This window comes from Lentinula edodes (assembly GCF_021015755.1).
Source record: "Lentinula edodes strain Le(Bin) 0899 ss11 chromosome Unknown C8R40scaffold_5, whole genome shotgun sequence".
Taxonomy (NCBI): Eukaryota; Fungi; Basidiomycota; class Agaricomycetes; order Agaricales; family Omphalotaceae; genus Lentinula; species Lentinula edodes.
Window position 1 is genome coordinate 312,797 of NW_025764311.1, and position 24,509 is coordinate 337,305.

General features: G+C 45.4%; 8 protein-coding genes across 8 annotated transcripts; 4 read left to right on the forward strand and 4 right to left on the reverse strand.

The window, feature by feature from the left end:
- Positions 1-140: 140 nt before the first annotated feature.
- Positions 141-1,184, reverse strand: C8R40DRAFT_1066642 (uncharacterized protein; the record flags this gene model as incomplete). The annotated part of the gene is made up of 1 exon (XM_046225802.1): positions 141-1,184. One exon carries the CDS (start codon positions 1,182-1,184, stop codon positions 141-143), a length of 1,044 nt encoding a protein of 347 aa, XP_046089975.1.
- A 1,909-nt stretch (positions 1,185-3,093) lies between these two features.
- On the reverse strand, positions 3,094-6,138 carry C8R40DRAFT_1036825 (glycoside hydrolase family 12 protein; the record flags this gene model as incomplete). Its single annotated transcript, XM_046223618.1, has 10 exons — positions 3,094-3,140; positions 3,202-3,279; positions 3,341-3,456; positions 3,509-3,544; positions 3,599-3,625; positions 3,673-3,856; positions 5,630-5,653; positions 5,714-5,785; positions 5,841-5,890; positions 5,996-6,138. The coding sequence occupies 10 exons, from the start codon at positions 6,136-6,138 to the stop codon at positions 3,094-3,096; spliced, it is 777 nt and encodes a 258-aa protein (XP_046089976.1).
- A 731-nt stretch (positions 6,139-6,869) lies between these two features.
- C8R40DRAFT_1066645 (subtilisin-like protein) lies at positions 6,870-8,925 on the reverse strand (the record flags this gene model as incomplete). Its single annotated transcript, XM_046225803.1, has 6 exons — positions 6,870-6,920; positions 6,989-7,445; positions 7,505-7,576; positions 7,630-7,872; positions 7,936-8,186; positions 8,236-8,925. The coding sequence occupies 6 exons, from the start codon at positions 8,923-8,925 to the stop codon at positions 6,870-6,872; spliced, it is 1,764 nt and encodes a 587-aa protein (XP_046089977.1).
- A 784-nt stretch (positions 8,926-9,709) lies between these two features.
- Positions 9,710-11,060, forward strand: C8R40DRAFT_684175 (KptA family-domain-containing protein). Its single transcript, XM_046235864.1, has 6 exons — positions 9,710-9,848; positions 9,906-10,051; positions 10,119-10,259; positions 10,316-10,406; positions 10,472-10,552; positions 10,621-11,060. The coding sequence occupies exons 1-6, from the start codon at positions 9,770-9,772 to the stop codon at positions 10,854-10,856; spliced, it is 774 nt and encodes a 257-aa protein (XP_046089978.1). The 5' UTR covers positions 9,710-9,769; the 3' UTR covers positions 10,857-11,060.
- A 907-nt stretch (positions 11,061-11,967) lies between these two features.
- Positions 11,968-14,407, reverse strand: C8R40DRAFT_1166858 (DHS-like NAD/FAD-binding domain-containing protein; the record flags this gene model as incomplete). The annotated part of the gene is made up of 16 exons (XM_046230919.1): positions 11,968-12,213; positions 12,263-12,304; positions 12,358-12,383; positions 12,442-12,574; positions 12,625-12,933; positions 12,984-12,992; positions 13,044-13,116; positions 13,170-13,181; positions 13,248-13,254; positions 13,310-13,344; positions 13,409-13,496; positions 13,548-13,651; positions 13,719-13,786; positions 13,847-13,929; positions 13,977-14,030; positions 14,083-14,407. 16 exons carry the CDS (start codon positions 14,405-14,407, stop codon positions 11,968-11,970), a joined length of 1,614 nt encoding a protein of 537 aa, XP_046089979.1.
- Positions 14,408-14,490: 83 nt separating this feature from the next.
- On the forward strand, positions 14,491-16,453 carry C8R40DRAFT_1087647 (uncharacterized protein). The gene is made up of 7 exons (XM_046227382.1): positions 14,491-14,980; positions 15,037-15,081; positions 15,141-15,194; positions 15,251-15,277; positions 15,333-15,353; positions 15,408-15,767; positions 15,820-16,453. The coding sequence occupies exons 1-7, from the start codon at positions 14,895-14,897 to the stop codon at positions 16,217-16,219; spliced, it is 993 nt and encodes a 330-aa protein (XP_046089980.1). The 5' UTR covers positions 14,491-14,894; the 3' UTR covers positions 16,220-16,453.
- Positions 16,454-17,584: 1,131 nt separating this feature from the next.
- Positions 17,585-17,983, forward strand: C8R40DRAFT_1036812 (histone-fold-containing protein; the record flags this gene model as incomplete). The annotated part of the gene is made up of 3 exons (XM_046223615.1): positions 17,585-17,642; positions 17,698-17,807; positions 17,867-17,983. Coding segments are annotated over 3 exons (285 nt in total), but the record flags the coding sequence as incomplete, so codon positions are not given.
- A 645-nt stretch (positions 17,984-18,628) lies between these two features.
- C8R40DRAFT_684723 (Nup85 nucleoporin-domain-containing protein) lies at positions 18,629-21,694 on the forward strand. Its single transcript, XM_046235865.1, has 10 exons — positions 18,629-19,208; positions 19,269-19,345; positions 19,393-19,480; positions 19,533-19,777; positions 19,826-20,212; positions 20,264-20,458; positions 20,512-20,791; positions 20,848-20,974; positions 21,041-21,295; positions 21,358-21,694. Exons 1-10 carry the CDS (start codon positions 18,978-18,980, stop codon positions 21,573-21,575), a joined length of 2,103 nt encoding a protein of 700 aa, XP_046089982.1. The 5' UTR covers positions 18,629-18,977; the 3' UTR covers positions 21,576-21,694.
- The last annotated feature ends 2,815 nt before the right edge of the window (positions 21,695-24,509 follow it).

Consider the following 24,509-nt stretch of genomic DNA (forward strand, 5'->3'; position numbering starts at 1 on the left):
ATGAAGGCTACAAAATGCGAGAAGTCAATATACACTGAACATTCTTATCCAATTAAGAGGTACCAATCTCTACCAAAATTATTCGTCAAGTCATATATGTATGTACTGGCATCACTGTCGTGAAATATTCGGCGCATACCCTAGGAACGCTTGACAACCACAATGCTGGTTGCCCGTCTTTTTTTGAAATTTTTATCATCCACCAATTGCACTCCCTCAATGGCCGGAGCTGGAGTCGCAACTGAGCTCACCCGGCGACGTGGAGGCACTCTTTTGCGACCGTCTTGCTGTAATACGCCGTAGCGATGAAAAGAAGGAACTTGAAGTGCGATTGCCGGAGCTGCAGTCGCGGTCGAGCTTACGCGGCGACGTGGTGGCACTTTGTTGCGATCGTATTGGTGTGAAGAAGAATAGAAAGTGACGGTGGGAGGACCCGTTGGATCGACTCGCTCGTTAATCTCGCTGGAAGCTACAGTGGCATTGAAAACCCAGTTGGGACAGTCGCCAATCATACCGCTCATAGACTTTCTCCTGCCCACACATCGTTTTTTCACTGCTCGTTCGTCATCTCGGGACTGAACCCCGACACTGCGCGGAACTGCTTCTTTCCATTTACCCCCGGAGGAGGAGGCTACAGTGTGACCACGAGGTCGCCCCGTCCGTTTCGGTGGGGAATTCACTCCAGACTTAATTCCAATATGAACACCCTCAACGCCTCCATTCTCTTCCATTGCATTGTCTCCGCTCTCCGGATGGCTTACTGTCTCGGCCAACGGTTTGTACTCCTTCTGCGATCTCTCCAAAACCTCTCTCACTTTCTTGCCCCAGTCGTCAAGCTCGTACAGCTTGTGAAGCATCATCTTGAATTTGAATGGATATTGTTTGCCCATCGGAAATTTGGCGACCGACTCAGTGTCGGTGTCGGCGTCAATATCGCTAGACCCAGACGGAACTGCAACGGTGTTACGGCGCCCTCTTCGTCCACTTGCAGAAATGGTCCTCGGTGTAACTAAGGTGGCGAGATTACGGAATACAGGCTGCAAGTCCAACGGAATGGATAGGATATGGGTGTCGTCCGTTACCAAAGATTCCCCAACATCAGTGGCACGCGTTCGTCGAGATGCGAGCTTCTCGAATAATTCGAAGAGATGGGCGAACTCGGCATTCTTCGGAGCGGTGGACATCGCGGCTGGGAAAGATGTACGTGGTGGAAGAGATTGTGATTCCGAGAACTGGTCCTGTGGGACCCAAATGCCTTGTGTCGTTGTTATATAGGAAAATGTCATGCAAGGTCCATTCTGTCCATCGGCGTGGCTACAGATAGTATCATTGCCTCTTTAGGTTATTTTCATTGTCCTCACACTCCGCTCGGGGATACAAGAGGGTCCAAGTTCCTATGAACATGTTATCGTTATTCTCCTCATTTAGACTATCGTTGCAACGAGATTGAACAAAAGAGTTGAGTCTGATTACTAGGTACATTGAAAACCATCGTCTTGAAGCAATTGAGTCTGTGTGCAAATGTGTAATACTGTAGGGAGTAGGGCTAAATTATCAAAGAATGGCAAGCAAGCATTTCGACGGTTCCTTCGTTCATCTCGATTCCGAGCTTTTCAAAGCCTAATCACTCGTCCGTTCCTTCTTTCAAATAACGCCCATCCTGATCGAAAAGATTCGGGTCGTCGGGCAGAGCTTTCCAATTCATCTTCTGGGTTCGGACGATCGAAGAAAGTGCTCCATTTGATTTGGCAGAGGTTAGGAAGGTTTTGGAAGACGATCCCACTGGCGAACTCTTCTTTCGCGCGCACTTCCTGCCTAAATACGTCGCATATGGCGCAGTTGTAAGGGCTTGTAGCAATATAGTTGGCCTCATTATCCTCAGCCGGATGCGCGATGTGCTCGTAAATCATGCCTTCGTCTGAGAGGAAAATGCCGAGTTGTAGTTTGGTAAGTTGATGAAGAGGTTGCAGCGCAGCTGCGTAAGATTCCTGAGGGCCGTGGTCAGTACAAATAGACACATATGAAAGGAGACCGAAGGTATTGAGCTTACTGCGAGCAGATCTGCGTCGCCATAACTATCAGGAATCGGTGAATGCATACAACATTCCAAAACATCCTCGAAGCAGCACCAGCAGATACATTCTCGATCAACAGTAAGGCGCCCAGTCACTGAAAGTTTGAGGGTCTTCAGACAAGGGAAGGTGGTCGAAATGAAAGATAGCAATGTACGATCAATGCGAGGTATCATATCGATGGCAAGGTCTGAGAGTTTGGAAGAGGCGAAGTTTGGGAATAATCGTTGGCAGACTGGATGCTGAGTTTGTAGTCCTTCTTTCCCAAAGTCCAGACAAAGATATTGCAAGTCTGTCAGGCGTCTGAGCTCCATGCAATCCTTGATAATGTGTGCTGGATTTGTGTATAGTCCTCTGATCAATGACATCAATCCCTGTCCAAAGCAGGAGCGCATATATTCAAGTTGACCTTATTACAGTGAATCCATCCGAGCTCCGAGCTCTGGCTTGGGATATTGATAGTATCTTGATGATTCTAGACCAGCAAGCGTCTTGTAACCATATTGATCTGAAAAAATATTTGAAAACGATTTGCCGACATGTTCTCGAGGCCAGAGCGAAACCTGAGGTCAAAGCTAGAGAAAGAGTAGATCTGGTGCATATTCCCCATGGAAGAAAAGAGAAGACGAGTTCTATCAGCTCCAAAGGAATGCGCGGAGAAGGTCGTTCAAGATTGATCTTGTCACCACGAGAGGCAACAACGAAAAGCGAAACGGACGGTGAGAATTTCTTCGGCTTACTACCAGTGCGCGAGAGAGTCCGCAGCATAATCAAATGAAGATAGACGGTGTCTTGGCCAAGGAGTCTTGACGTCCCAAGATGAAAGTAGTCGGAAACCCTCAGCTCGGTCAAAGCCTGTCAAAGCTGAACATCGTAAACTATTTTAGCTGTGGCTGTGCGGCCGCCCCAGTACATGAAGTATACTTCTTCTATGAATTCACATAATATCCGACGATATGGACACGCTTTAAATAATTATTATAGTGATAGGACTCGAGTACTAAAACTAATTACAGAATCCTCAGTTGATAGAAATTGCATAGGAGCTGGTGCTGAGTGTTGCGCTCCCTGAATTTGAAGATCGCTCTGAGTAAAACGGCGTTCGACAAGATAGCTCTCATTAGCTTACCAACAAAAGGCTCCGTTCCGGCTTGCGCTTGTACCAAGAATTGAGAACTCGGTACTCCGTGGTTATCAATGAGGAACGCTAAGTGGCAGTGGGTCAAAACTTCTTTCTTGTGTCAGCATATTACAATCGGGAAACGTACTGTAGAACGGAAGCAAATCAGAGTTGAAATCAGTGATCTCGCTAGGTGCAACAAAAGAAAACACAGTCCAGGTCTCTACGACTCCCTGGAAGAGGTTCCAAGTGACACCATCAACGCTAGGAAAGGGTGTCAGAAGGATCCTCATCTCATGGTATGAAGAAATCATACTCCGCAGTTCCGACTTGAGAGCCCGCAGGGCCAGCACTGTTTTAAGATCGGATTAAGACCTGTCCATACGCAGCGATATGAGTTACAGACCCTCCTCGGCTACTCAGCCATATCATTCTGCCAAAAGTCAGAAGCTGGCAGTTCAACAAAAGAATACGACGTACATTTCGAAAGTAGACGTCGAGGACGAACCGCTGGAGGATGCGTCATTGGACAGCCAGGTATCATAGGAAACATCAGCTACAAGGTCTGATGAAGCGGATGTGTACGACCAGGACCACGTCGTCGGGATAGAGGTGATCGAAGCCAAACTTTGACCTAAATCTTCACGGAAGTCTAAATTCGCGTCTGAGTATGGGCGGGCCACTAGCATTTGCAGTATCACCTGCAGTGACAGTCACTGCATGGTATCTGCATGCACCTGCATCACACTTATGGCATATAAATGCCGGCATTTATATGTATTTTGTCTAATTATGTTATGCTATTTTGAATTCATTTTTGCTGCATGTTCAACTATTTCAGGATACGTCTATGCACATTGAGTTGATATATTGCTTGGTTTACAGATGTATGTAAATCCTATATGCTTAGTTATGTATGTCACAAGCACTTCACTGTACTCACCCATTCATATTATCTGCAAAACCTGTGTTGAAGCAACTAAGGGACTCGACATTGCTGTTGGCATGATGTATCTGCTACTGCACAGCATAAGATAATAACACCATTTATGTAACTGTCCGCTGGTCCTATGCACGAAGTACTTCCCTAACAAGCACTGTCTGGCCAAAGCACTGAAAGCAATTTCTAGAAACCACTTCAGTGCTGGGAAGTGCAGTCAGTCTCTTAGACAGAAATCTAGGATGTACAGATGCATCTGCATGCTCCTACCTTTTGAATGCATTTGCCTGGACTGTAACTGCACACATCTGCATTGTGACTGCATGCAACTGCACTGTAACTGCACATACCTGCACCTCATCTGCACTGTAACTGCACACATCTGCACCTTACCTGCACTGTGACTGCATCAGCCTGCACCTTACCTACACTGTTACTGCATTCACCTGCATTGTTCCTGCACTTACTTGCAGTCTCACTGTGGGCAATAGGGCTCTGTACCTTTGCATTGAAATTATTGGGGACTGAAATCCTGCATTCAATCACAAGGCTCTGAGTGTCTCTATGCACTACATGTATTTTGAATATGGCCTTTGGAAAATCATTGAGCCACCAATATTGTGAAGCTACTATCCCCCTAATTCTCACAAATTAAGCACTGTTGGCACTGAAATGTGGAGTTTATTCTGGGTCATTTGTGGATAGTTAAGATTATGAAGGGGAGGAAGTTACATTGCTGATTTTGGCCAATGGTTCTGAAACATCATATAAAAGGCATGATGGAAATATTCTTGCAATCTCATGGTATTGCCAGATTTAGGTTGAAGAACCTAACCAAGAGTCACAGGGCCATGTATAAACACTGGTCAAAGACTTACAAAAACAACTTAAACTGTAGGAGATACTTGATATAAGAAATACTTTGATTGGAAAATTCTAGAGGACAGTATGTGTATTGTTATACTTTTTTGCTTTTCGGAGTTCTCCTTGGCCAAATTGTCATCATTTATCCACTGCTTTCAAAATCCACCCAAATTATTGATGGTGGAATTTGGAATTATACCAGGTTTGTGAACACCAGCTGGTATCATATTGTAGTACAAGAGGATATTACTTACAAAGCTGAAATTTTAATGATACAAGATACATATTACAGAAAGCCTGCATTGAGAATCAATGCCAAGAAACCTGGCATCAGACTTGACAGAATAATGAGATCACTATCCAATTTCAATCAAATATTCACATATCCATTCAGCCCCTACAGGCCATTATACTCCCTGTTATTGTCATACAAAGCATTTATAGAATGGGATATATTTTGTACAGTGGAGGATCATCTATTTACATATATATTTGAGTAACTGCAGTGCTACTGCATGTCACTGCATATGTCACTGCAGGACTACTGCACATGTCACTGCATATGGTACTGCAAATGTTCTGTGCCCAGTATGGGCATTAGCAAAGCTTTTGGCAAGCCGTCAAGAAGCATACAGCTTTTGACATCAGAGGGGCCACCTAAACCCGTTAGGTATGTAGTTCAGAGATCATGCAAATATTTGAGTTGTAAGGGCGTACCTTCCCAAGTATATGTCGTTTCCCAAGTGACACTGTCACCATTCGTCGCAGTAACTTGCGAGCTTTGGGAGCCTGAATAGGAATCATGTTCGCATGTTTTATTTCAAATTAATACTCTATACATTACCGCTGGTGGCCGCTGCTTCACCCCATAAGTTGTTCTCGAGGATGAAACGGCTAGATGAATTATCAAGCAGAATTTTTGTGCTAAGTCGATACTTCGTACCCTCCAAGCTACAGCGCCGTCAAGTCATTTGCATTCATTTGATAAAGGATAAACACTGAACCTCAGACTCAGTGGCAAATTGGGCAGTCAACACTGCACCTCTCTTGGTCAATCCGCTGTTGGACTGAGGCACAGGACTTGATAAAACCAGATTGACCGAAGTGATGAGCGAGATTGAGAGCAAGACCCTGAAATGCATCTTGATACTGATGGAGATCGATAAGGCACAAAAGACAGGCGAATGAAACTGTAGCGTTTGTCGTCATTTAAGTACTGGGAAGAGGCCCAACAACCTTTGAGCTTTCCATTCCTCTCCCAAGCCCGGAAAATCATGCAGGTGGAGTGGAGCAAGAGTGAGGAAATAACAATTCACTAGATACTGTCGGCCCGCTGTTGGTTGCAAAATGCATGCGCACCTTCGAGATGAACTTCTCCAACTTTGTCTTAGCCATAGTGTGCAGAGCGTAAAGGGAAACAAGTTTCCCTCAGTTATCATCTGCTACAACCACAGCATGATTCCGTCCGGAAGGGTGCGATTTTCGAGACACATCTGGAATACAAGTCGGTGTAAGAATAGCAAAATCAGATCATGAGCACCCGAGCAAGCTGATTCTGACCTCGTATGTGATGAGAGGTGATGAGAACACGATCGAAAATACGAATTCATACATATCGCAAAAGTTCCGGGACCTCTGAAGACTGATTCCTGAGAAGAACTTCCTGTAAACACTCAATCTATGCTGAGCTTTCTAACTTACCGCGAGACGGTCGATGTTACTCGCGTTTTCCGATTCGAGAACTACCAGCAACGCTTAGGGCTTCCATAGGCATTTTTCAATCACAGAGTTCCCACCCATTGTAACGAAAATGAAAAATACAGGTTCATGCTTTGTATTTGATAATAATAGATACCATTAGTTCTCCAACGACTCAAACAATGGCCTGAAGCTCAACGAAGTTGGGAGTACCTAGCCCCGTTACCTAATTGACAAAAAAGAAATAGGTCAGCTAAACAAGCGACCCCATTTGATTGGAAGGAAAATACGTACTGGATCCCATCCAGTACTCGTCGTGAATCCGTTCGTACCACAGCCAGGGTTGCTTCCACTCGTTATGTCATTGAGCGCACTAGGATTAGCATACAGCAAGGGGTTCAAGAATCCAAGAGTCGTCCCATCCTTAGCCAACTTGAAGTCATTCAAGAGAGCAATCACACCAGCAAAAGTAGGTGAAGAACACGACGTTCCACCAACAGACTCAACTCTGCCGCCAACGACGACTTGGAATCCTTCGCCTTGAGCAGCCACGTCAGGGTAGGCTCTGCCAGACGCATTGAAGAGTCCCGCGTTTGTTGATCCGATCTTCGCTAGGTAGGCGGAAACTGCGGAGGTTTGATAGCTGGGTTGGGCGAAGAGCCTGGAGAATCCACCGCCAGAGGGGAATTCGTTTACTGCGACTTCAGGAGCGATGCCAGTAGTTGCACCGACAGCGGTGACAAAGGGGCAGCTGAGGATAGAATATGAGTCAACTTGTTTGTAGGATCCTGGATCGCAAACATAATGTACCTAGCAGGGAAAGCGGGCTGGAAGATGACTTTCTTTGTGCCGTCATTTGTTTCGCATGAACCTCCGCCAACACTAAATGTCATAAATTGAGATAGTCTAATACAGCGCTTATGGGCTATACTCACCCAGCATCTCCAGAGCTGAACATGACACTGGCGCCTCTAGCTCCAAGGGTGGCGAACGCATTGCAGACTTCGGTTGCAAAATCAGCAGGGACTGTCTGTTCATCGTCTCCATAACTTGTGCTGAAAGTGTTCGGAAGATCATTATCGGCAACGGTTGCGATGAAATCAAGCCAATTGAGATATGGTTCATTGGTATTCGTGGGCTCGTTGGAGTCGGCGATGAACGGAGGCTCTCCCCCGGTACTGTTGAGGATAACATGTTAATCTTCAGTTTGTTCTTGAATTGCTCCGGTAAAACATACATACCTGTAGAATATCATAGGAGTGGGCCAAGACATTCCAGTAGCATACTGCACGTCGAGATTAGCTTCCACACCCGGATCGTTCTGAGTGTTTAGTCCACCGTTGATCTCCGTGAGAGTGAAGGTCGCATTAGTTGCCTGGGGAAGGAAACTCTTGACGAACGTGGCGAGGTCAGAATTGGAAGCAAACTGTTCAAGATATCCAGTGATACCGATCTTATTGACCGCAGTCTCAGTTGGTGTGTAGTTGATTGTCTGTAGGGAATGTGAAAGAGAGTATGCTTTTCCAATAACCATGACATACGTTATACAAATCCTTCAGACAAGTGGGTGTGATAGTTGTTTTGCAGCTGCTCGATGGTGTGACATCGCTACCGAGACTCAATACTGGACGGTCTGGCTCCAAGTGGCTGGTTACCTTCATGCTTCTGGTGGTACCAAAATATGTAGTCGGCGAGACGAGATCAATGTGGTCGTGAAGGTGACGAGGAAGGGAATACTCCAATGTACGGATGATCTTCTCGTCAGAATCTGTGTGAGAATACACATGATATTTAGTGTTCAACAGCGTCTCAGCTAAAGAGACCGGAATGGCGACCGTGATCACACGGTCCGAGGTAGAGATAAGCGCATCGTCCTCGATGCCATGCCAGTTGAGCCATTCCTTGACCTCTTGCAAGGTCTCGTCCGTGGGCTTCATAAGTTCGTCAACCTGAGCCTTGGACAGATGCTTTCCGTATCGTTCATGGAAAGGATCAGACGTCTCCGACAAATGTTCGAGGAGTGTGTCCAAGTTAGATGGGCGTAAACCAAAACGAAGTTTCAAGAGCGTCGAAGGGTCAGGAGTAGAGTGGTGGACCCAGGTGGAGGAAGGAGTAGAGTCTCCCCAGGAATGCTTCGTGGCAAAGTCCGCATAAACGACAGAACGGGAGGAAAGGGGAGTCGCGAGCACTGTCAAGGGCAAGAGGGCGAAGACAGCAGATGGGAAAAACATCGTTGTCGTCGATAAAGGAAGGATGCTCTTCTCATGCGCCTTATATATACCCAATCGTGATATGTGATTTGTTGAGCATTCTGCCTTTCGCTTCAATTGTCTTAAACTGCCGAGAAAGAATAGATTTTCATGGGCAGCACCCTATGGTAGAAAATAAGGATTCTCGCGGACTCTTTGATGCAGGCTGTCTCTCACCGTGTGGAAAGGTATTGAGTACCTAAAGTTGATATCGAGAACCTGTTGACTTTATTGGCTTTTTCAATTGAACTGGACATGGAGAGAGATCGTGAGATCCAAATCGAAGCTATACCATATGCTCCAATACGCACAGTTGACAATATGATAAACACCGTGTCTTTGTCGGTGATTTACATGGGGGAGCATTAGGGGAGCACCTGATACTTTCACCGTCTCGCTGCGCGCTCTACCGTAGAGGCCGCAACTCCGCCCGTCCGGTATGCTGGTGTTCTGAAGCGATGCAGGTGGAGTATCCATGATAATTGAGTCTATCCCGACAATGGAAACAGATGTATCTAACCGGAGTTGGAGAGAGGCACTGAACTCAATTCACAACGTCGTAGAGCGCCGTGCCTTCGCTTTGAATATGGAATCATCGAACTTCAAGCCGTGACAGTCAGCAGAAAGTTGCGCACAAAATATACCAGTGTAACACCCAAGGTTTCAATGTTTCACAATGCATAAGCAGAGTGGGTAGACACATTTTCGAGGTCCTTCGAGGTCTTGGAAGATTTAGGAGGGAGTGGAATAATGTGGGCGCTAAATAGGGCGCCAGTGTAACGGTGGCTTTTTCATGGTCCTTGCATGCTCTTCGCCAGCTCATTGAATGGCAGGTTACCATTATTCCTCGCTTCTGTACAGATACAAGGTTATTCTACCTCAGCACTCATATCAAAATCTGAGAGGCTAGGTCTATCCGATTTCGCTCCCTAGATAGAAGGATTATAACATTTCTACTCAAGGACACAAACGCTTCAAGGACTGGTTCGAAATAATCAACGTCAAAACGGCAAAGGTCGGCCCACGACTCGCCTGGCTTCTCCGCCACGGGGCTCGCTATCATAATTTGTATGTCAGACCGGATGGCTATGCATTGGTAGACGAAGTTGTGAGTGATTTTCTTTGATTCTTTAATCAATTATTGAACGAGGATATATGTTTTCTGTTATGCTTAGCTTAGAATCAGCCCTTTCAGAAATCTCAATCTTCCTGACCTTAAAGAACTCGCCAGAATAGATCCTCTGAAGCGGTTACAAGTCAAAGAACTTCGTCCTCATCAATGGTGGATTAGAGCTACTGCGAGGCATAGTCTCAAGGTGCGCGTCGCTATTCGAACCCCAAAAAATCCAGAATTCCAACTGGTATTCTTCAGTTCGTCAATCCAGCCTGGAAGGAAATCAGAAACGCTCGTGAAGTTGAGGGTTGCATATATTATGCAGACGGGAATGAGTGGCAAAAAATCCGTACGTCACGTATACCCCGCATGTTTGCCCGAGTTCTGAGATTCGATCTGATATTCAGTTCTCAGGTCTTGAAGGTATCAGAACAAGGCTGAACGAACGTCTCATCACCTTATCACAAACCGTTCCAGAGTATTTCGGTTACTCGCGTGCGTTATACACGTCTTTTCTCTCTGTTGAATAAACGTGGTTGAAAGAATGATGATATGATGACCAGACATAGAGCCTTCCACCGTCATCGTTATCCACATTGACGTCAAGAAAGCTTTGGACTACGGACTGACCTTCTTTGCGAAACATGACAAGACTATCGCCACCGAGGGTGATTCAAATGGATGCATATTGCCACAGTTCTTCCGAAAAGTGGAATACCTCCAATGGTCAAAAACGATAATCTTGGCAAACAAAACTGGCTCCGAACCGACAGAAACTCATGCACGTCCTACCCCATGAGGGCGACATCGAGCGACCCCCTTTTGTCCTTCTGCATCCAATCTGCATTTTCTACAACTCGTGGTTCCGGACTGAAAATATGAAAAGCTTAAATCACCTGCCTCCGTTCTCTAAATAGTGGAATGGGATAAGCTGTTCCGATCTTCCGACTCTCAATCTACATCATGTTTTCAAAGTACCCTTTTTTCATCCTCGTTGTTTTCCGAAATTGGATCGACACCGTGTCAGAACCGCCCACAAAAATTTCATACACAAGTTTCTTCGACATTGTGATGTGATTGCCTCATAGATCAACTACCTGCCTACCTTGCATTTCTTCCATTGTGACTCGAAGAGCATGTACTCTACATTTAATTACCTGCACACCACCTCCCATACTTAAATTTTATCTCATCGATCGTGCTTCTTATGTTTTCGGAATCAGCGTTCCTCGAAGAAGGTATTCAAAATTTAAAAGATTGTTATAGCCTTCGAATGACTATGCTGGGAGTTCTTGCAGTTGGTAAATATCAATCTCAGATCTACAGACGCGGTCTCCAAATCACTCCCAATCGCCTCCATCGATTTCTTGGCTAAAACGAACACAAAGCTCAAGGAAGCATGCAAGCAGGCATACTGCTACCGTACGCTAGTCATCAGGGAAGGAGATAGGTCAATGTTGAAGACGGTAGCGAGCTCTTGTGATGAGGTTAGAGAAGATCCGCTGTGGAGTGCACTGTTTCCCTCTCTTTCGTATGTAAAAGTATAGTAACATACCTGTTTCCTGGGCACTTAATGGATGAAGCAATTACGAAATAGCGGTCAAGCATCAAATAATCATATATCTTGATAGAGGTTACAGCTTTATCCAGTATAGCAAGACAGTGGCATAGGCTCGCTCAAGAGATTCGCGCCTTCTTGACCTCCCTTCGCAAATCAGCCGTCCCAGGCGACGAGGCTCGTGTCTGAGTAGCCGATGAAGGAGGTGACGATTCTGACCGGTTCAGACTTGTAGGCCCATTCTCAAACTGTCTTTCTAATTCAGAAAGCCACTTCCCGCCTTCCGCGCCCGAGAATAACCAGACATGACTGAAAATTATTCAATGTATGTTTTGTAAGTCGTGACTTGAAATCAATATAATTGAGTTCGAACAAAGACGTGCCTATGATCTACTCTTCGAGGTTCCTGTCGCCCTTCTTCTGCCTCCTCTTCTAAACCAGATGATGACCGCTTTTTGATATTTCCGCGGGGAGGCTGCATCCGTCCGGCGAAGGGTGACGGAGACGACGAGGAGGAGGACGTCGGTGGCGGTAGGTCCCAACCAAGTTCAGCACATATATACGTTACAATATCGTCGGCGTTTCCCAAGAGGATGATCTATTTGAGGATGAACGACGGACTTTGGCAAGAAGATAAACTGGCTTACATCGGGATTGATATGCCTAATGGGAGTCTTGTTAATCAATATCTACATGAGGAGGTTTGGCAGGGCATATGAGAAAAAAACGAAGGTCGGTTTACCTGAGGAACGGAATGCGGGAGATGCGCTTTTTCGTGCAAGGTTAGCAAAGACAGTAACAAGGACATTGAGGATATTGTACTCACACAAGATGTCCGCAACAGGCGCGACCTTCAGAGAGGTACCGATGACGAGCAACAAGTCCACATTGTCCCGATCTTCTTCAAGTGAGCGGTCAAAATCGTCAGTCAACTTTTCGCCAAAGAACGTGATATCAGGCTAGAAAAACAGTTCAATCGCATCTCTTTACAATATCTGATAGTGTTTACCTTCATGATCCCTGGGGGATATGTCGGAGCGTCACTTTCGTCTTCACAATCACTATCCCATTCCCCCTTAGCCTTTTTCTTGCTTATTTTTTTGCCGTTTTTCGGCGTCGACGTCGACGTCGACGATGACGGAGGATTACATACCGGACACAACGGTACCTTCCGACGCATGATGTCCGATTCTATCTCGGACCCAGGTACTCGTCTACGACAAAGTAAACAAGTAGCGGTAGCGAAGGAGCCGTGACATTGAAGAACCCGTTTTACGCCGGCCACAGTTTCCAATGTGTCTATGTTTTGTGTATAATTCTGAAGATTGTCAGTCGATTGGAGGTGACGGGTGAGGTCAAGGGCCTTACACGAAGGAGCTGGTTAAAATATTGGTCAAATTGCTGACAGTGATGCATCGAAACACTTACCTGGCCTTTGTCTTCAATAAGTTTAATAAATCGATGGCAGGATGAAGGTACAAAATTTGAAGGAAATATCTGACTATCGTAGAGTATGAGACAAGCAGAATATATGTTCAATTGGGGTGCTCATACCTAGCAAAAGAACTGGACACACGCAGGCATTCATTCAACATTTAGGACTTCGCAACAGCCTTTGGATATCATACTCACTAAAATACTAAACCAAAAAATGAGCAAATAGAGAAAGGATGTTTCAATTTGGATACACTAACCTGATGGATTTTCACGGAAATAATTTATATCGAACCTATACACATGCCGAAGTGTTACACCTGGGAGCCAACTCGTAGAATCAAGAAAGACACACGTACATCTGTTGAGGATCATCCAACTCATAATCGCCCAATTGAGCATATAACCCATTACGGGATCTAAAATCTGGTATGCCACAAGAAACGCCTAAAAGTAATTGTTTAAGGGATTGTCTTCGAATGATATATATGTACACACTTATACCAGCGCCTGTCAGTATCAACATTCGTTTGCTGTTCCGTATTAGGTTGACGGCATCTGAGATTGTGTTGTACTCAGATAACTTCTCTCGCAGTCGCAGTCTACAAGTACACGGTCGAAACACCACAACTTAAGGAAAATCAGGTGAAAGGAAGGGAAAGGACAAACTCTTTCCACATCGCTACGCGAAGGAAGTAATATAGTGTAGGATTACTTCTGTTCTGGAGTTCCGGACACTAGTATGGCATTGGTAGTCAGTGACAGAAACATGCATTGATAGCAGTAATTTAGCATACCAGCTTGATCCCGAAAGCCAGGAGCAATGTTGGGATCGGTATTGCACGATTTATCGCGTATTTGCGTACAAAATGTCCCATTCCTTCAATTCAAATGAGACGAAGTCGCGAAGACGAATGACAATCGAACCTCGCTCTTTCAAAAAGCTGATCATCTCTTTACGTTCCTCCTTTGTCCAAGTTTCTATCTGCACAGTAAGCTACAGCTTGGTAGATGAGCTGATGAACACCTGCACCATCATGCGCATTCGTGAACAGCGCGGAGATGTCGAGTTCCACATCGTTATGTTCTTGGCCAGGCAGCCATTCATCGTCTTCGTCCTCTACATCTGGTGTTGGTTCCAAATCTACAACGTTTGTCGTTTGTCTATCCGCAATCAACTGGAGCAATTCTTGTATTGTTTCCGGACCGACTTCCACGTCTTCTGCAGCATCTAGGAAAGCCTTGACTTGAAGAATAAGGAGATCCATCGGAGATGCGGTGCTTGGTCCTGATATAGGTTGAGGGAGAGGAGGGTTGAGCTCATGAGTGTGTACAGTGTATGGAGCTGAACTGTTCATTAAGGATTCGAAAGAATTTAAGAGGAAGACCTCGTGGTTTGAAGTAAAGGGTAAATTCTGTACATAATCAACGGGCGCTTGTCTCTATATACCTCAAGTCTCCATTTGCTTCGCCCAGTCTCAACTTTTTCTTCTAACAGCCATTTAATATCCGACCTGAACGCGAATGATAGTTCGAACATTCCGGTTCGGCGGTTTCTGTTGCAGCATAGCCCACAGGCAATGTATACATTGATACGGCGATGATATCGGCGCAGGCCGTGCTTGCATCACTGATCAAAAAAAAGTTCCCAAGTATTTATAGAATCGGAACGAAATTTGAAACCCTTTTCCAGTCCCGTCTCTCATCTCGTAGTGCAGGCCACGTCCACAAAGAGAATCTGTTGAAGAAAACCCCTGCTGGCCAGGTCGTGTCCTTCTCAATCGTGCAAAATCAACAATCCGATACTTTCCATCATCTCCCCCTCGATTCGTACAGCTTATTACAATGACCAAGTCCACTGGATTACTTCGTCTAGCTTTAAGCGTGATGTTAGCGATGACACTCTTGACGGTCTGTCTTTCAATGCCGATGTAAGCTCTCATTTGGCATTCTTGGGTCCCTTTTCTTATCGTCTTGTTCTTCAAAGCGGTATGTCAAAACTTTCATCTCCCTCGGACGAGGATTCGGCCCTGTGAGCGGAGCTTCTATTTTATCTTATCATCATTCCTCATTCATCGCAATTTCTAATAGCAGCAGTACCTCTGCCGCTGATGGAGGTGCTCCTACGTCTGCCACGTCTGCACTGTGAGTACCGTTTTCTGACTGCTCCCTTTTCGCTATGCGCTCACACACGCGAGTAGCAGCCCTGCGGTTCATCCAACGCCAACGTAAGTACTGGGTCCTTTTTGTGACTTTCTGCAATGCCTCATTATCTCCCTGCAGCGCTGGTTCAGCCGACTCCAAGTAAGATACTTTCCAAATCTCTAGAGGTTTCTCGTACTGATTTGTTTATTCTAGTTCTGCTACGGCCTCTGCTAACGCTTCTGCGTCCGCTGGCGCAGATAACGGCTCCACCTCGGCATCTGCTTCCTCGTCCTCAGAGGCCGATACGAGCTCAGCATCTTCCAGTGCTTCCTCCTCTTTAAGCGCTGATGCTGGCTCCGCTTCTGCGTCTGCCAGCGCCTCATCATCAGGCGATGTTGACTCTGTTTCAGCGTCCGCCAGCGTTTCCTCAGCCAATAATGATAATGGAAATAGCACTGCCGCGGCGTCTGCCAGTACTTCGTCGACTGCAGGTGCTGAAACTGGCTCCTCGGCTGCTTCGGCGTCTGTTAAGAATTTGTCGTCTGCCGATTCCGATAGTAACTCAACTTCAAAGTGAGTTGAAGCTTAACTGCCTGATTCCTCCGCATTCTGATCTTCCATGTAGCGCGGTAACAGGTAGTGCTTCTCCGGACTCGTCGTCGTCATCCTCATTATCGTCATCTTCATCGCCTTCATTTTCTGCATCCCCTACAACCCAAAATCACGACGGTGTGCCTCCTCTCATGCAACCACTCGCTAAGACTGCCAAGTCAGAGAACAAGACTATATCTGATCACCAACGCTGGCCTTCTGCAGTCGCAGCAGCTACTATTGATGGCGTAGTGTTTCCTCAGACAAGTAAGCATCCCAGGATTCGAGCGGGTCAGCTTTCGTTCATGATTGGGCAGAAGTGCAAAGAAATGAAGGAGAACGGATATTGGAGCAATGTTGGTGATGGATTGAAGAAGAGTTTCACTGTGGTACCTCTGATCCTTGAGGCCATGGTGAAGACGGCTAGGAACTGAAGTGTTGATGTAGTATTGTGTTTAAAGTGTATGTAGTTCGAGGCTTGATAGATGATCGTTGGTCGATGTTGATCTCTCCTGTGAGCTAAACTTTGCTGTATGTAGTACAACCTAAAAGCCCGATACGGGTAGAGCTGGTAGAGATCGGCCTTCGTTATTAACTGACATCGACTACAGTCTGGGTACATATGTATGTGCTAGTGAATCATAATAACTTTTCTTTTTGTGAAAAAAGAGGCAGTCCAGTCCACGATAGCAAGAGGTTGGAGTATAGCAGGAGTATAGCATACGCATGTTTATTGAGAGGCATGAATGCATGGAGAGTATGTATAAGTTACAAGATTACTTTATAGTTACAGTGTGGTATCGAACAAATCGAGAGAAAACAAAATGGCGATAGAAAACCCATTATGAGCGCTCGCCCCTCAATCTACGGGCCAAAGCAAGATCCTTGGGCTGGATGGTAACACGCTTAGCGTGGATAGCAGCAAGATTGGTGTCTTCGAATAGCGAGACAAGGTAAGCCTCCGCGGCCTCCTGAAGAGCCATGACTGCTGAGGATTGGAAACGAAGATCGGTCTGGAGCATAATGAGAAAAGGTAAAAGGTACAGAAAAACAATTCACGCACCTTGAAATCCTGAGCGATTTCACGAACAAGTCTTTGGAAAGGAAGCTTGCGGATGAGCAGCTCGGTGGATTTTTGGTAACGTCTAATTTCACGAAGAGCGACAGTTCCAGGCCTGAATCGATGAGGCTTCTTCACACCACCAGCTGCGCCTTGCTATAAAGTTGGTGAGCAAAGAAAAACGAGCAAAGATGATGGAAGTTCACTAACAGCAGTCTTTCGTGCAGCAGACGACTTTGTGGCCGATTTTGAAGCTAATTGTTTACGAGGAGCCTTTCCTGAAAGCCCAGTTATTGAGGCGGGAATAAAATGACGCCGAGGAAACTCGCATACCTCCAGTAGATTTACGAGCAGTCTGTTTGGTACGGGCCATGGCGAGTTATAGAAAGAAGTTGAAGTTGAGTGGTGATTGTGGTGTGGTAGTGAAAGTTGAAGATAATTCGGAGTTCAAAACTTCCTTTATTTATATAAACGCGACGCGCTGTCCTGCACGTGATCGAGCGCGTTGAGACCGTTCAACAAATTTATGTGAGCACAGCCACCTAGCGGACTGATATAAACAAGTTATTCCGGGTTCCTTGCCGCCCCTCCCATAATCAACGCTTTTGTCGTCACTCATCTTGACTCTCGACTTTCTTCCTTTAAATCTCAATAATCACAATGTCTGGCCGTGGTAAAGGTGGAAAGGTAAGGCGTTTTGGCAAATCGGACTGGGATCTTCTTTTGACTGTAGTGCTAGGGCCTTGGAAAAGGAGGAGCTAAGCGTCACCGTAAAATTCTGCGTGACAACATCCAGGGTATATCTGCTTCGTTGTACGCTGTGAATGTATATTCATCATTGCTGTTGCTCAGGCATAACAAAGCCTGCTATTCGTCGTCTCGCACGTCGTGGAGGTGTCAAGCGTATTTCTGGTCTGATCTATGAAGAGACTCGTGGTGTCCTCAAAATTTTCCTCGAAAATGTACGTCTCGTCTGTCCTCTTGTTCTTTCGGTTTTACTTATTTGATTATCTTCTGTCAGGTCATTCGGGACTCTGTAACATACACCGAACATGCAAAACGGAAGACGGTCACTGCTCTCGATGTCGTATACGCTCTGAAGCGTTCAGGGCGCACACTATATGGTTTCGGTGCATAGGAGTGCATAGGATTTGTTCCGAGAGTTGTTGTATCCTTTACTTGCTATTGTATCATTATAATTATTTGCTGTACAATCAACGTCAATTTTTTTTGGGATCACAGCAAATCGACCTCTCACCATCCCCAGACAGTCAGACAGGACCCCCAAAGTATTATATGAACCTGGATGCTGTATATCAATCGGGACAAGTTTTAGGATTTTTGAGCTCGAACTCGGGCAGAATCCGGACATTTTTGGAGAAAGTTTCCGAACGCTTTGGTATCATCTATGAACTAGATTTTGATAGTTCTTGACGCCATGTCGCTACATGGGCCTCAGAGTTTCAAACTCATGTTTGAAGTGGAGAATGTGTAGACCCCGAATTTTAGTGTCTCTGTGGTCCACGCAGTGAATATTTTTCCTTCTCCGGCCCGGCTGGGACCTTCATACCACCTCCGGTACCTAGGTTCATATACATAGTACTTTGGGGTCCTCCCCAGACCAAATTGGTGCTTCGCGTGCCCTTTTTAGAGCTTCACACTGATTGACACCTTAAAGTGTGCCTATAGTTTTAAATGTATGGCCGAAGCATTCGAACTTCGAAGTCTGGTCGAGACTGATCAAGATCGCGATAGATGGAAATCCGATACTTCTGAGTGCGGTCGAAAAGACCATGGTGAGAGACTTCGTGTCCTCGTTAGAATCCGACTACCTGCCAACGGACATTCAGCGGACATACACAATGAACAGATTTATCCGATTCTCAGAGCTTCAAGGAAGACAGACTTGTTTATCTTTTCACCTCATTTGAATACTTAAATCATCGAGCTTCGATATATGCCTATACTCTAGAATGTTGAATCCCGATTCTGGACATGGCTCGAACAACCCCAAGTGATATCAGTAAAGACAGTAAAAAAGACGGTCACGCCGGTGGACTTGAAGTGAATTGTGGCTGTGCAATTAAACGCCGAACACCAACTGCTCGGCGCTATTGATCTTACATCCTACAATGGATACCAAACATATCGAGCTTGTTCCACCTCTGGTCGAAGCTGGTAAATCTTCCGACTTAGCCCAGTCGGGGCATATTGTCTCTGCATCATTCTCTCCGTCCAATAACTCTCTAGCATTACATCTCGCTCCCTTGAACTTAACCGGGTCGAAGACCTCCACTGTCGAGCAGCCAGAAGCGGTTTATCTTGCGGGATGCGACGATGTTCCTTCGTCAGAGAGACGTCTGGTATGATATAATTTGCTCCCACTTACGAGATAGAACCGGTCTCAGCAGGCAATATTATAGTTCATCGCCGACACCGTAGTCATATTCTCAATGTTCAAAAGCATGCTAAAAGACGCGCACTTAAGAGATCCAACTTGGTTCGCGACCCATAGCTTCTCCGATGACCTTCTAACAACAATTGCAGGCTCCAGACGCGCCAAGCTTTGGAGATTATTCGAAAATTAAGTGTCGACTACGTCAACTTCATCAAAGAATGTTGGATCCATGCCTCTGTGTGTCTTCAAATTGTTCCTCTTGGCGAGCAGTCTCTGAACTCTGATTCAGCAACCGATATCTCGTCCGGAGCCTCTTCAATTAAGCGTAGAGCACTATCGAAATCTTTATTCAACATTCTCCTTGTTCGTGGTCCTTTTTGTCCCTGAACCTGGTTACGAGGACGCTCCTGTCGGCGAAGAATTGATGGAGTGGCTTAACATACATTTCATTGAGCCATCTACGGAAGAAGGCGATCAGCTCAGCTCCCTGGATCATCCATGGGAGGATGAAAACTTCTGGTCATATCTCACTAGGTAATTCTCGGAATATCAATGAACACGGTCAAAGCTCACATGTCACAGGTCTACTATTCGAGGATTTTCAAAAGCCTCGTTATTCTTCCTGAATACCCTGCTACAACACCCTTCGGAGGATCTGCAAGAACTCGTAAAAATCCTCATACCTCTTGTAGAATCTCATCCACGGCTACCGCAATTCACTGCCGAACGAGACTTTGCATATGCATCCCGAAAATGGAAAGACAAGGTCAAAGCTTTGCGTGTGGAGATGGATCGATTCTTGGATGAATCTTACGATTGGTGGGATCCCTTGAGTGATCTCATTGGCATCCTAGAGGGCCGCGGGGATGTGATTGAAAGGGTTTGCGAGGAACTTGGTGCGGATTGGAAGGAAGTCTGTGCTGCTCGGGGCATCTTTGTGGATACTAGGCTAAGAAGACAGGATCTACCGTATGTGTCCCCTCCTGTCATTATATTATTAAATGTACTCACTCCATCCAGGGATGTGGTTGCAGACGTCCTGGAAATTATGCCTCCAGACCCTACAAACCTAGAGGACATGATGCTCTCTTCTCTTTTCTCTGGTCATGCTGACCAGGTCTTGAAGCATGCCTCGGATTTCGACTTGTGGCTCTCCGCTCATTTGGCGGATATCATGGAGCCCCTGGGATTGCTGGATGCCGAATTAGACTTCGAGTACCATTATCATCCTGCCTCATTTCGTCTCTTTTGATTGTCCTTTGAGCTAGGTCAGGAGTTACTAAACGCGATGAATACGTGCTGGCGTATGCCGAATACCTCCGTTCAGACTCAACTTTGTGGCGGATTACCATTGCCTACCTTTACTCGTGCGGTAGGGTAGGTGAGGAGCAAGCGGATGAGGTGCTGATGCGGGTTCCTCTGTCTTTAAATGCCGCCACTCTAGACGAATCGCTTACTCCAGGCGACACGATGGCTGAGGTCGTGAAAGATATTAGCTCGATATGTCTGGAACATAGTCGCGAATCAGTGCGACGGGCAGTCTGCAAGGTCTTTCTTTTTTTCTTGAGTTTGTTGAATGGAGTTCATGTCCCTTTTTGTCTTAGATTGCTTCGACAATGTTGGTGCGTTCTCGAGACTACGGGATGGCCGTGTCGTACTCTACATCTGCTGAAGATTGGACTGGGTTGGGTCGCGTGATTGACGCAGTTCTCGATGAATACATCCAAAATGGTTGGTGATTTCTCTCAAATGACAAACAGTATTGCATTGAATGTCGACCTTTTTAATTCATTACAGGCCCGGTTGTCTTTGCCGGTTATGCTTCTAAAATTGCTCCATCGATGGATGAGATACAATCGAGCTCGCGCACTCATCAAATATTCGCCCATCGTTTGATGTTCACTGTTAGATATTCACAGATGCATAAAATGAGGCTTGACCGGGATTATCCTAATGCTGCATTAGATCTTCTCGCTCTCCTCCGCGACGAAATTGCACCTAGATCCTGGTGGCCGATACTCTTGTGTGATGCAGTCGAGTTCCTGCAATACGGTATGCTTAAGCTTATTTCCATGTCGTTGCAAAAGTATTGATATCCCGTTTTCGAATCCCAGGGCCAAAGCTTCTGTTCTCTTCTAGTGATGCCATAGAACTACTACGAAAATTGGAAGAAATTTCCATTCGTAGTTCTCAAGGTTCTGGCGATGACTACCTAACGGTTCTCATCCGAACCATCAAGGGCGGAGGTGAGAAAGAGGCATTAGAACGACTGAAACAAGTGCGTCTGGCCATTGCTCGTTATTTTGCACGATGCACTGTGGGGAATGGTTGAAGGTTCGGATCCTGTATGTTTGTTACACTCAAACCAAATTAATGTGTTCTTGTCATATTATTTACGGGTATTGTATCAGTGTATGTCATATTCCGCTTTATATCCCTCCTATGAGTTTGCATCGATTCGATCGCTTAGTTTCCTAGTAGCTGCTCAAACTTTCGAGTGCAAACCTCAAACTTTATCCAAGGCTTGAGTGTTGTGTAGGGTATTTTAGACGGTATATATATGAAGACCCATGGAGAACAGATGCTCACCGTCGTTCACCTCCTCAAAAATGTGCTACTTGTTGACATTGATGAACGAATTTGATTGTGGACACTGTTTCACAATCAGACGCGACCGGGTATATTCCCTTTGTTCTACCATGCCTATGTCATTAGCTTATAATTGATATACATCGATGCAATTCCCCAGATTGACTGCAACTCGACTACCTGCGCTCTGAGCGCATCCCATAATTTGGATTGTATCAAATGCACCACTACCTGTCGCCAAAGGTAAGGTCCCAATGATGCCAGGCCTACACTGCTAGCTCTAACTGGGCCACTCAGTTTAATGCAAGCTCAAACGTGGATCTGGGGAAAACTATGTCGCCCTTGTGAAAATTGCCTTTCCGAATAATTAGGCTATGGTGGAGGGAACCTGGTGCATTTCAGCATTTTTATTTCTTTCTTCAAGTTTTCCCTCTTTATTTGAAATTGTATAAAGATGTTTTCAAAGATGTTTTCTTATGTCCAAAGGCCATAGCCCCAACGTAAGAATGACAGACACGGAAACCTGTACATAATTTCGAAAAGTGTCTGGTAAAAACAATAGTTAGAATAAATCATAGTCGTAACTAGTAGTCGTAATCAAAGGAGGAAGATTAATAATTCACCGATGTAGTATGCAACCAATGCTCATTCTTCGTCAATTCCCTACCGTCCGCTCCTATCGAGTCCAACGCAGGACAATAACTTCATAAGGTATGGAGTTGAGCGCACTAAGGAGGGAAGAGTGACCCAAAGCAGAGAAGGCTCAGGCTAGTAAATTGGGGATTTGCAGCGACGATCTTAGTACGTATGCTTTCTTGACAGTGCCATTTACATGGTTACTACTCTCTACTAGTCAAGTTGCGATCGGGTATACTATATCACTTCCAACAAGAGTAAGTATGAGTGGTACTAGAGTCATTGTGGATTCCACTTATGATTTATTTAGAGAGTGTTCAAGCATCAAGTTAGCAACTGATATCTCTAGGCACATACATTGTCTGACTGTCGAAGCCTCGAAGGGATATATGATACGTATTCGGCAGAGAAAGAAATGATGGTCGAGTACGGGGTGATACTTGCCATCTGACTCGCAACATTGAGATTCTACTAATTCACACCTTAATCTGGAAATGGAAGAGAGGCTCGAGGTGCGCTGAGCCGCGCGTAGTACGGTACGCGCACAGTTCTTAACCATGAGCCTCTAGATCGGTTTTGGACGTGATCCTACGTGATCTGGACCTGATGTGGGAGATTGTTTCAAGTCGCCCCTCATGAGTTCTTCCTTGAACCATCATCACGATCGGAGTCTCGACTCCTCAGTACCTTGGCGTATTCTAGTGACAGGTTCCAATTGCACTTCTCTCTGACCGTTTTGTCTTTCCTGTCGTTCTCAATTGCACTTCTCATGTCCTTCCCGAACAAAGACCGACGACTGACTATTCATGTCCAGACTATTGTGGGCCAATTTACTAGATATTACTTCTATGATTTAGTACGCTGAACCATCCTGACCTTTTGACCAATGCTCATATTTTTGTTAGTTCAATGGAGATGAAAGGTGCCTTTAGTCATCTTGATTATTGATTTCAACTCCTACTCAATGTTTTGCAGACCGCTCCTACTTAGTCTCTTGAAACAGACTATTCACAGTCAAAATGATTGGACACTTTTTACTCATGTGAGCCTTAATGCTCTACGGATACTACCCCACATCTGCAAAACATCATGCAATGTAATCGGTAATTGAATGCCTCTTTCTTGTCTCCGCCTTCAATGCTTTGTATGAGTAGGACAAGGTTGGCACCATGGTCAAACACTTGATCAATCTTTTAACCTGGATTTTCAAAGTGGGAGAGAACAGTTTGGGTATTCAATTTCTGTGGACCTTCAAGTTGAACCTTGCACAACTGTAATAAATGCTTACACATACTACCAATCTGCAGAACTCGTAATTTTGGTTGAATGTTCAGGAGCAGCTGGAATTTCTGCTCTGATGACTCTGCTTCGAGTGCTCGTTGAACGATGGCAATTTTACACGCAAATGTATTAATGGACTTTTGATGATGTGGTATGTCATCGCCTCGATTGCTTAGAGGCATATAAGGAAACTCAGCTGTATATAATCTAAACCCTCTGACAACAGAAGGTTTAAAACTCGCTTGTTAACCTCAGTCACTCTGGAAGTTCTAAGCATGTGTTACCCTTTGAAGTTGGCAAATCAATTCAGCTCAGAGCTGTGGTCGCCGTGTCATATTCAGCCGCAATCGGGTATTTTAAGGCTTCAAGTTGTCCATAACCTGCACCCTTAGCATGTCCATAGAGTTGACTGTAGCCAGTGCATCTCTACTTATGACCAGAGGTCCGGTAATGGTTGATTGGTGTTTTGCTTGAAGATGTCCCGAAAGAGCGCCCGTTAGATTGATGCAAGAGCAGACCGTACCTTGGGAAGGTTGCCTTTCCAAATGAGTAGGCTATGGAGGAGGGAAACCTGTTGCCCTTACTAGATTAAGTTTGATCAAAATTCTATGCATACTTTGTCCGCTATGTCAAAATGTGGGCCAATGTAACGGTAGTAACCATACAACGAACGGAAGATACATGTTAGTAGTCAGTAGCTAGTTCAGAGAAAACATCATTCGAATTCCTATTACCTACCGAGTTCATGATACTTCAAGGA